The sequence below is a fragment of the Macaca mulatta genome, chromosome 10 (assembly GCF_049350105.2).
Source record: "Macaca mulatta isolate MMU2019108-1 chromosome 10, T2T-MMU8v2.0, whole genome shotgun sequence".
NCBI classification, from domain to species: domain Eukaryota; kingdom Metazoa; phylum Chordata; class Mammalia; order Primates; family Cercopithecidae; genus Macaca; species Macaca mulatta.
The window spans coordinates 102397135-102408505 of record NC_133415.1 but is presented as its reverse complement, the minus strand read 5'-3'; the positions used below and the strand labels follow the sequence as shown (position 1 = coordinate 102408505).

General features: G+C 50.7%; 1 protein-coding gene and 1 long non-coding RNA gene across 3 annotated transcripts in view; one reads left to right on the top strand and one right to left on the bottom strand.

The window, feature by feature from the left end:
* Positions 1-677: 677 nt before the first annotated feature.
* LOC144332188 (uncharacterized) lies at positions 678-4394 on the bottom strand. The gene is made up of 2 exons (XR_013400037.1): positions 4262-4394; positions 678-739 (listed from the first exon to the last, which is right to left on the bottom strand). It is a non-coding gene; the product is annotated as an uncharacterized LOC144332188 (long non-coding RNA).
* Positions 3377-11371, top strand: part of PTGIS (prostaglandin I2 synthase) — a 68221-nt gene continuing 60226 nt past the window's right edge. Inside the window, exon 1 of one of the 2 annotated variants that reach the window (XM_001098575.5) lies at positions 3377-4005. In XM_001098575.5, the coding sequence (XP_001098575.3) occupies positions 3932-4005 (74 nt within the window). In that variant the 5' untranslated portion in view covers positions 3377-3931. Of the gene's footprint in view, positions 4321-11371 lie in introns of both variants that reach the window. The other variant, XM_077951981.1, reaches the window with a different exon arrangement.

The window sequence follows — 11371 nt, the reverse complement described above, 5'->3', positions numbered from 1 at the left end:
ATTTTCCTTTCCCGACACAGTTTATTTGTAGCTTTTAGGATGCAGACGTGAATCAGAGTTGATCCTTGGAAGACAGAAAGCAGTGGTGCAGGGTAGAAGGCCTCCCTTTCCCAGGCAAAATTCCCTGTGTTCTAATTGGGTTGGGTCTTGACATTACTCTCACAACCCCACAGTGGCCAGGGAAGGGAACAGAGGCTTGGTGAGATGGGAGAGTTGCCTAGATGTCTTGTTTCTACTGGACAGTGAACATCTGAACACACTGAGGCTCCTACAGGGAAATGTCTGAATGTTCGACCCTGGGAGAATAAATTTGCCCGGGGGTCCAGCTGACACATGAGCTTCCCTTCCCCAGAGGAAGGCTTACATGCCAGAGTTGGAAGCTCTGCGGGTAGCTCCCTGCTATCACCACTACCAGCAACATGCCCATTGCACAAAGTAAAGTAGTTGAGGTTCACAGATGAAGCAACTTGCTTAGGTTTAGATGAAAAGCAAAACTTGCTTTTCAAGTCCTTGCGTATTCCAGCCCTTTCGCCATGGGCTAGAGGGGTGATCTTCCTTGGAATGATCTTCCCTCATCTTCATTCCGAGGCCGTATCAGCTCTGTCCTCAGCAGGGTCCTTTCAGTTCTCCCGGGGCAGGGGAATTTGGAATTTCTGCTATTTTTCAAGACCTGCCTGTTCCTCCAAGATGCCATAGCCAGAGGGTTGGATGTCCTATTAGCCTGATAAACACAGAAAACCTACACAGTAAGAAAAATAGAAATAATAAGACAAAGCAACATTTTTGAATTCTCACATTGGCCAGTCCTGCAGAGGTGCCCTGGATAAATTATCACCTCATCTGGTCCTCCCCTCAGCCATACCTAGAAGGCGTCTCAGCTGGGAATGTCTTTGGCTGCAAGTATTAGAAAAATCTGACTCACGGTGTCTTAGCACAGACACGTGGTTAGCTCATTAAATGAGAAATCTACGGGGAGGGGGGTGGTTCCAGGGATGGTGATTCTGCAGCTCTAGTTTGAGGCTCTGCAGCTTTCTTGGCCTTCCCTCATAACACTACAGCCCCCCTCAACTCCCCAGCCAATCACCTTCCCACACAATGGCCCCCAAAGCAGAAGAGAAGGCAAATATGAAGGAAACACATTTTTCTAGAAGCCTCCAACAGATATCTGGAAGGTAGGACAAATCACTAGCAAACATGGATTTCCTGGACCGGCTCAGATCCATGGCGGGTCATTCTCTGGGAAGGGGGCCTGGCCACCTTCCTAAATACATGCCGACTCCTGAACAAATCCAGGGAGAGCCAGAGGCTCACATTCATCTTCCTTTGGTGTGTGAGCAGCTGCCTCTCCTTCCCTGGGAGGATTTTGTCTATGGCTCGAGAAGGGAAGAGAGTATCTGGGAGAGAAATTTGTACTGAATTGAAATTGGTCTGCACTGAAGCCAGGTGCGAGGAGTAGAAGAGCTAATATTTATTGAGCACCTATTGTAAACCAGACCCTGTGCTGGGTGATTTCATTCTCTTTTCATTTAATTCAGTTATCACAGCAGCCCCATGAGGAAGGAACTGTTCTTCCCATTTTTCAGATGAGAAAATTGAGACCAAGCCTGATCACAGATAATGAAGAGGAGCGGGACTGGTCTAAGCATTAATGGTGGTTAACTTTCCCTGATGCTCCTGGTGTGACAGGCACTCACACAGGTGTGCCCTGTGGACTAGGTCATTTGTTCCTGACCTCAACTCCATGAGGTTCTCTTTTCCCCATTCTGTCAACGAGGAACCCCAGCTTGGGAAGGTGGAGCAGTCTGCCTGGGGTCACAAAGCTAAGGATTGGCCAAGCCCGGCTGGGAACCCCACTGCTAGCAGACAGCCCTATGGAGCTCCCCAAATTTGGAGAAAATCCTCTGCGCCCATTCTGCAGCCTTTTTGGGATTGTTGGCTTCTCTGGCAGATAAGCTGGAAAAATAAACAAGAGGTTCAGGAAACTCCTTTTGCCTCTTGCTGTTCTGAATCTGCCGAGGCCACGAGGGGGTCATCCAGCTGCCTTGACAGCTGACATTAAGCAGGCAAATAAATGAATCTTGAATATGATAGCAGGACATGTGAAGTACTGCCAAAAAAAAAAAAACAAAAACAAAAACAAAAAAAACAAAACTATCAAAAAAACAAACAGACAAAAATTAGTAACAGGTTATGGCACTATAATGTGGTGGGGATGACTGCTTTAGAGCAGGTGGCCAAAGAAGGCTTCTCTGCAGTGACAGCTGAGCAGACACAGAGGGACTGGGGACGTGGTGGAAAGAGCGGGCTGTGCGAAGAACGCTCCGAGCAAAGAGAACAGCACGTGCAAAGGCCCTGTAGTGGGACCTCTAGGGAAAGATGGGGAGATCAGTGTGGCTGAAGCAGAGTGGGTGAGGGAGAGAGTCAGGGACATGGGTCAGGGACGTAAAGGTGAGAGGGGCGGATCATGCTGGTTCTTGAAGGGCCTTATCAGGACTCTGACTGACAAGGATGGAAGCCAGGAGACCAGGGGGAGCAACAGCTTCTCCAGAGCTCTGCTGGGAAGGTGGAATGAAACGTGCCTAAGCTCACCAGGCACTGAATGGGCAGATACAGGACTAGAACCAGACCTCCTGGGTCTGAGTTCCAGGTTCAGCCCATGGTTTCATAAAACTTACATGTGCCAAGCACTCAACAGATTGCGATTCCTTTTATTGTCAAGCTCTCATCACTTCCTCACAATAGCCCCAGAGGTAAGCACAACTCTGCCCTCTCTGCTTCCAGATAGCGAGGTGGGCTCAGAGAAGTTGAGCTACCTGCCCAAGGCTTCCCAGGGTGGGAATGGGGATGGTGGAGCAGGGGCGTGGAGCAAGGCTGGATTGACCCCCAGGCATTCTAGCCTGGAGCCCCAGTTCTCATCAGCACCCTGGGGTGGTACCTTGCAGAGCCGCGGGCACAGGGGGCTGGCACCCGAAGCACCAGGTAGCGGCGACAATGGCCACCACATCCGGAGGCCCTAACATGCACCAGGTAGAGGGTGCATACTTCACGGGCACTATCTGTCCCCAAAGCAGGTGAGGATGAGGGGACTCCCTGAGGCACCCTTGTACCCCCCGCCCAGTAGTTACTGAAGATACTATAGGGTGCGATATAATCCACCCAACCCTCCCAGCCCAGACCACACAATGGAAAACTCCAGATCTCCAGCACGCCTGGGGTGGGGGTTGGCGTGAGGAGGAGCCTTGGGGGGATGCCCTCTGTCTAGGTGGACTGTGGAATGTGGTGGGAAAGCTCCTCCTGACCCCCTTACACTCCTCCTCCGTGTTCGTCCCCTCCTACCACATTTTCTCCTCCTACTCTGCCCCCTCCTCCCCATACTCCTTCACTATTTCCCCATCGCCCCTCCGTCTTCCCAGATTCCCTCCCCTTCCCTTCCCCAAAAGTCCTCTCTCATCTTCCCCATCCTTCTTCCCTCCCCACATATAATTTCTTCCTTCCTGTACATCCTCTTTCTCTCCCCTCCCTTCCATCACCCCTGAGTCCACCACACCCCCCTCCGTCCCCCATCAATCTCCTTTCCCCTTGGTCACTCCCCAGCCCACCACATCTCCTCCGCCCCCCTCCTCCTCCCTTTCCCCTCCCCTCCCCTCCCTCCCACATTTTCCATCCCGGCCTGAGCTGCGGGGAGAGGGGTTCTCCCAGAGCGCCCTGGGCCGACCCCTGCGGACCTCGGAGGGCCCCATCCTCCCGCCCCGCCCCGCCATCCCGCCCCAAAGCGGGCCGGGGTGGGCGGAGTGGGAGGGGCGCGGCGGGTGGGGGCGGGGAACTTTACCTGGGAGTGGGCCAGGCCGCCAGCCCCGCCAACCCCGCCAACCCCGCCAGCCCCGCCAGCCCCGCCAGCCCCGCCAGCCCCGCCAGCCCCGCGAGCCCCGCGATGACTTGGGCCGCGCTGCTCGGCCTCCTGGCCGCTCTGTTGCTGCTGCTGCTACTGAGCCGCCGCCGCACGCGGTGAGTGTCCTGCTCCGCTCGGCCCCGCCAGACAAAGGGGGCGGCTCCCGCCCGGGCTGCAGCCCAGGGGTCCCGGAGCCCGCCGCCAGCCCGGCCCGAATCCCACTCCAGTATCCCGGGCAGGGCAAGACCCTTGGAGGCGGGAGTCCCGGGGCCCCGCACCCGGGGGAGGGGGCCAGGCAGTGCGGCCCCTGCCAAAAAGGTGTAAGGTGGGACGGTCCGGGGTCCGGTAGGTCCCCCGGGGCGAATCACCCACCTCGACAAGTCCGGGTCTGGCCCTCAGCGCGACGGCAGGGACCTGGGAGGGGATTTCAGGTGAGGACCTAGGGTTTGTGGGCGGGGAGCGGTGCGGGGACAGCCTTGGCGTGGCCCGGGTGGAAGAAGCACTCCACTCTTCAGCCTCCGCCTGCACCCGGCACCCACCCACACGCTGTCAAACCCTGCCTTGCTTTCCGCAGTTCTGTAGGGGTAGCCTCGCTCCTCAACCCATTACACAGATGGGAGTGTTGAGCCAGCGGAGTGCAGAGCCCTGGGGGATGTCCTGATCATGCCCTGGAATCACCCTCCCCGATTCCCTGTCTGGAAGAGGGGGGTCGGTGGGCTTAGTAATTTCATTTGCCAGGGAGAAACTGAGGCCTGTGTCTGGAAGAGGGGGGCCGGTGGGCTTAGTAATTTCATTTGCCAGGGAGACACTGAGGCCTGTGAAGGGCTCTACCTTCCCCTGAGGTCCCACAGCCTGGACAGAACCGAGCCAAGGCCAGATGTCACAGCCTCCTGGTCCCAAAGGTTTCCCAGCTCCATTGAGCATCTGTGATTTAGGAAAAAAAGTAAAGACAGCCTCGAATCAAGGAGATAGCTGTAGTTCTCCTTTTTATAAAATATTTTTTAAATTAACTTGAATTGCACAAGGTATAGCTGAATATATTCGACTTAAAACAGATATTTATCCTGTTATAGATAAGACCGAAGCCCCTTAACCCTCCCCCAGCTCCTGAAATCCAGTCCTCTCTCCCTCTCTGGGCCGCTCCTGTTGCTCAGTCTGGGTAGAACCTTCCATATTTAAAAAATATATACTTTTTGTTTTAGACTAGTTTGGGATTTACAGAAAGTTGCAAAGATCGTGCAAAAAGTTCCTGTATTTCTCTCACCCGGTTTGCTCTATTGTTAACATCTTATATTGTTATGGGACATTTGTCGCAATTAAAAACCAACACTGGTCCATTACTCTTAACTAAACTTCAAACTTTACGAGATTTATCACTTTTCCCATTACCGTCCTCTTTTGTTCCAGGATCTGGCCCCAAGTTATCACATTGACTTTAGTCTTCATACCTGCTCAGTCTCCCGGATGTTTTAAAAATTACTCTTACATACACAGACATGAGCTTGCAGCTAATACAGAGCCATGTAAGAGAGAGTTAGTTTACATTCGTGTCTGAAAATTCCGGAAACCTTGGGAACTTTTTGATTTTTAAACAATATGTTAGTTAAATATTCAAACAATAAGCTCACTGTATTTTTCTTCAACCTCCAGACATCTTTACAACTATGTAGTCAATCATTTGCCTTAAAAAAAGAAAAGGAAAAGACAGTGAATAAATGTCTCAGTGAAGAAATGAATTATTTTTCCGAATTGTCAGGCTTTCTCAATACACTGTATAGAAATGTTTTCAGACTTTATGATGCTTGCTCTTTTCACTCCAGATTTTAGTTTTGACATCTGTTCTTTTTGCTACAAGCAGATCTTTTTGCTACATGGAGATCGAATCCATTCTTTTGATTCTCTCTGTGAGAATGTCTTCCATCATGTGAATAAGTTGTGGGATCTTTTTTTCTTTTGAGATGGAGCTTTGCTCTTGTTGCCCAGGCTGGAGTGCAGTGGCACAATCTCGGCTCACCGCAACCTCCGCCTCCCGGGTTCAAGCGATTCTCCTGCCTCAGCCTCCCCAGTAGCTGGGATTACAGGCATGTGCCACCATGCCCAGCTAATTTTTGTATTTTTAGTAAAGACGGGGTTTCTCCATGTTGGCCAGGCTGGTCTCGAACTCCTGACCTCAGGTGATCCGCCTGCCTCGGCTCTCCCAAAGTTCTGGGATTACAGGTGTGAGCCACTGTGTCTGGCTTTCTTTTGTCCCTTTGATGGACTCTTAGGTTGTTTCCAGTGTTTCTACTACTTCAATGTGCTGTGTTCTCACTCAGGCTGGAGTACAGTGGCATGACCTCCACTCACTGCAACTTCTGCTTCCTAGGCTCAATTGATCCTCCTGCCTCGGCCTCCGGAGTAGCTGGGATTACAGGTGCACACCACCATGCCTGGCTAATTTTCGTATTATTAGTAGAGAGAGGGGTTTTGCCACGTTGGCCACGCTGGTCTTGAACTCCTGACCTCAAGTGATTTGCCTGTCTCAGCCTCCCAAAGTGCTGGGATTACAGGCGTGAGCTACACCGTGTCCAGCCCGGCATTCTTGACCTATGAAAATTCTCAGCCTGTGGAAATGTGGTCAAGTTGAGTAACTGTTCTCTGCCTCCGTTTCCCAATCTTTAAAATGGAGATGATGATCATAGTAGCTAACAGTGGAGTTGCTGGGTTAGAAGAAATGCCAGTTTAAATTATTTTGGCTAGTTCTTGCTAACTATCAATCTGAAGAGCAAATTTATCTTTGGGAATGAGCCTTTGGTTTTTAAAAATTTTTATTTATTATTTATTTATTTATTTTTGAGATGGAGTTTTGCTCTTGTTGCCCAAGCTGGAGTGCAATGGTGTGATCTCGGCCCACTGCAACTTCTGCCTACCGGGTTCAAGTGATTCTCCTGCCTTGCCTCCCGAGTAGCTGGGATTACAGGCACGTGCCACCATGCCCGGCTATTTTTTTTGTATTTTTAGTAGAAACGGGGTTTTGCCATGTTAGCCAGGCTGGTCTTGAACTCCTGACCTCAGGTGATCAGCCCGCCTTGGCCTCCCAAGGTGCTGGGATTACAGGCGTGAGCCACTGTGCCCTGCTGAGCCTTTGATTTTTATATCTGTGGGCACCTTGGAAGGGTCAACAGTGGGTAGTGGGGAGAAGTGTGGGAATGAGGGTCACTGGCAGCTTGAGGGCAGGAGCATGGACCCTGGTGACCCCAGTTTAGATCCCTAATCTCACTTTCTCCTTCCAGCTTAGCTAGGGACACTCTGGTTATCTCCATTTTACAGAGGAGGAAACAGGCTCAGAAAGGCTAAGCAACTTGCTCAAGATCTGTCTGGATTAAAACTCTGGGCTATAAGAATTTTTAGCTTTTAGTTTTAGAGATGGGATCTCACACTATCGCCCAGGCTGGAGTGCAGTGTACAATTATAGCTTACTGGAGCCTTGAACTCCTGGGCTCAGGTGATCCTCTCATCTTAGCCTCCTCAGTAGCTGGGACTATAGGTGTGTGCTATCATGCCCAGTTAATTTTTAATATTTTGTAGAGATGGCATCTTGCTATGTTGTCCGGGATGATCTCAGATTCAGCTCAAGTGATCCTCCCACCGCAGCCTCCCAAAGTGCTAGAATTACAGGTGTGAGCCATCGCGCCTGACTTTGCAAGAATTTTTAATTCACAGGAAGAATGAATTCTCATTCTTCCCACACTTTATACTGGTAATCTGAACACTTAAAAGTCTTAGAACTGTGTGACCTTAAGATACTAAGAGATGCAACTATAAGCAAAAGATTCTTAAAGAAGGACAAACAAGTGGAACAAGTGGGTGACCCTGATGCCTTGTGAATGGTGATCCAGTTTGGGTTGAAGTAAGCAAGGCTCTGCAGCTCCCTCATCTCATTTCTTTATCCTGACCAAGGCTTGAGGTAATTTCCACCACCTTTATCATACAGCGGAGGTTTAAAAAGACGAAGTGACTTTCCCAAAGTCATACAAAAATTATATTCCACATCTAGGCCCCTCCAACATTCATGCTTATCCCAGTAAGAAACCACTGCTTCTGAGAGTGAGCAACTCCATCTTTACCTCTGGAATTTAATTTAAAACTTTTAAATTAGGAAACATTTCAACTATACAGAAACAGAAAAAGAATACGGTAAGAACCCCCATGTACCGATACCTTGATTTGACAATCATTAACATTGTTTAAAAAATATTAGATGTAGGCCAGGCGTGGTGGCTCAGGCCTGTAATTCCAGTGCTTTGGGAGGCCAAGGCGGGCCAATCACGAGGTCAGGAGATCAAGACCATCCTGGCTAACATGGTGAAACCCCGTCTCTACTAAAAATACAAAAATCAGCCAGGCGCGGTGGCAGGAGCCTATAGTCCCAGCTACTCAGGAGGCTGAGGTGGGAGAATGACGTGAACCCAGGAGGCGGAGCTTGCAGTGAGCCAAGATTGCGCCACTGCACTCCAGCCTGGGCAGCAGAGCAAGACTCCATCTCAAAAAAAAAAAAAAAAAAAAGAATTAGATGTCATGATATTCCACCCTTGAATATTTCAGAATGCATAAAAAATGACAACTACAATTCTATTTTCTTGCCTGAGAATATAAAAAGATAATTCTTAATATCATCTAGTTCCCAGTTTAAATTTAAATTTCTGCAATCACAGCGAGAATTTTCAAGCCCCATTCAGTGAACATGAGGGTGGTGAGCTGAGAGTTAGGAGTATGGCTTGTGGGTCCATTGAGGCTAATTGATTTGCCTTGTGAGTATCAGAAACATTCTTCTTGCTTCCCAGGCCTCAGTTTATCTGTACTTTGAGGTGGCTCATGGAGGTGGTCTCTCAAGCCCCAGCCATGTCACCAGGCTACTGCATCTCTTTCTTTGGGCTTGTGTGACCACAACGGGGAGAATTGAGAGGGATCTCTTGGTTGGGAGGCTCCTTTTCTAGGGGTCCAGAAGGCACAGTGGCATCAAGTGAGGGTCCCTGTGGCCCAGTGGCTGGTCTGGGCCCTTGCAAGATGCAGAATTTATAGGCACAAATAAATCTGTCTCATTCTAACATGCACTGACCAGAGGTCACCCAACAGTGGTCCATGACTGAATTCAGCCCTGGATGGGCTGGGTTTGTGCTGTGTGGGACAAGAGGAGAAAATGGGGGGATTCCATACACAAAAATCTAGATTTCCAACTTCTTGTGAAAAATGGGAAGATCTAGCAATACTTTCCTGGGACTCAGTGGTAGCACCCTCTCTAAACCTTGCCACAGTCCCCACTACTCCCTGTTGCCTCTCCAACATGCAGCTACTCTAGTTACCACTCTACTTCCTCTCTGTTGTTTCCTATGCTGAGAAATAATTCTGTGAATTTGTATCTATTTCAAAAGCCAGAAAATAAAAACTAGGGCTAGGCCATGTGCTTTTTCTGCACAGTGGTAGCAGTGCAGGGCAGGTATGGAAGAGCATCTGGGAAACCCTGTTAATGGCAGACTGAAAACCCTGGCGGCCCTGGGGGAAGAATGGGTTAAGCAGGTTAAACAGAATTTTGTTTAACAGCTGAGCTGGAGCAACCCTTTTGTTCCCCATCAAATCCTCCCAGAGCTTAAGGCCCTGAATTAAGTTGAAATGATTGAACAGAGAAGTTGGGCAGTCTACCCAACATTGCGCAGATGAACCATGCCAGCCTCTGCTCTGGACAATCTAGAAGACGGACTCTGTGTCAGGCGCTCAACCTGCATTGGCTTTCTTAACCCTCTCAGCAACCCTGGGAGGCAGGTGCTGCCCATTGAACACTGACTGCATACATGACTCATTCAGACCAGGCTCTGTTCTGAGTGCTGGAGTGAACAACACGTCCTCCCTTCATGGCTCTTCCATCTAGTGAAGATGCGATACCTCAGGGGGCACGGAGGCGGGTGACATCCCATCCTTGACTCCTCTGCATGATTCACAAAGGGTCACGTGGGAGACAGATCCAGGGCAGGCGGTAGGGGTGGCCGTGGGGTCAGTGAGTGAGGAATGGGCAGTTTTCTGAGGAACCCACATGATGGGGCTCCAGTGGGGAGTCAGAAAAGATGCCTTGGGATCTGACCCACAGTGGGCAGGAAACCGGCTGTGTGGGCAGGAGCCGGGGACGGAAAGGTCAGGGCCCACCGCCCTGCTAGCCAGGGCCTGGCAGTGCCTAAAAAAGTGAGAGTGTCTGTGGGTGAGGCTAGAGCCCACAGGCCCCAAAACAGCCTCCTTCGCCCCCGCTGGCCACAGGCTGAGTCACCCTGGAATGTGGCCACAGCCTGAGTTGGATTGAGGGCCCGGGGCTGGAAGAGCCAGCGTCAGGGGTCAGGTGCCTGGGCTCCGGGCTTCCTGCCTTTGTCCACGCCTCCTTGGATCTTTTCTGGGGAAAGAGGAAAGCTGCCAGGAATAACACCTGGCTCGCTGGGGAGCTCCGGCCACAGCCGGGAGAAAGGCAGGGAAGGGAAGCCCGCTCCCACCTGCAAAGATGATTTAGGAGAAAATTTCAGGGCCTGCATTTGAGGAGGTCTCTGAAATCTCTCTGCAAAATGCCCACTTAGGGTGACTGGGGGCCAGGGTAGTATCAAGAGGGGGGTCACTGCAGCCAGACCTGCCTGGATTAGAAACCCAAGTCCTCTATGGTGGGCCCTCTGGCATGGGACTTAGCCCTCTGCACCTCAGTTTCCTCCTCTGTAAAATGGGCCTGGCAGTAATAATTGCTTCCTCATAAGGTTAGGGGAGGATTCATTGAGTCACTGGGATAGTCCTCAGTGTGGTGTCTCTCACATCATCAGGGTTCATTAAATGTTAGCCATTATTTCCAAGCAAGGAAATGTTTGGAAAATGCCAAGTATAGCACCTGATGTGTAGTTGGCACTAGGTAAATGGTGCCCAGGAATCTTACTGCTCCTGCTTCTCAGCTGCCCCGCAGCTACAAGGTGCCAGGTGCCCTGTAACTCCCCTCATTCTTGGCACAGCCTGATGCTGTCAGTAGCATTGTTGCTCCTATTTTATAGATGAGGAAAGAGAGGCATGGAGAAGCTAAGTCACACAGCCAGCAAGAAGCGTGGCTGGGATTTGAAGCCAGGAAGTATGGTGCTAAAGTTCGGGCTCATCATGACCATGTCCTCCTGCCTCTTATGGAAAAATGACTGCTCCTGAGTCCAGTTTGCCAGGCTCTGACCTGGGCTAGAAGGAGGCTGACATGAGCCAGTTATTCCAAGGCTACTCGGGCAGCGTGACACGTGGAGGCTTCAGGAGAAGTGGCCTTAGCCCAGGGGCTCACAAGAAAATGAGGGGCAAGGAAAGGCCCTGTACCTCCTTAGACTCATGGAGCTCAAATTTGCAAGTCTCCTCTTTGACTAGAGAAGCCCGGATGCGCTGTGGAGAGGAGGGAATGGTTGGGAGAGGCACTTCCTAGGCCCTCAAATTTCGTCTTTGGTTCTGCTC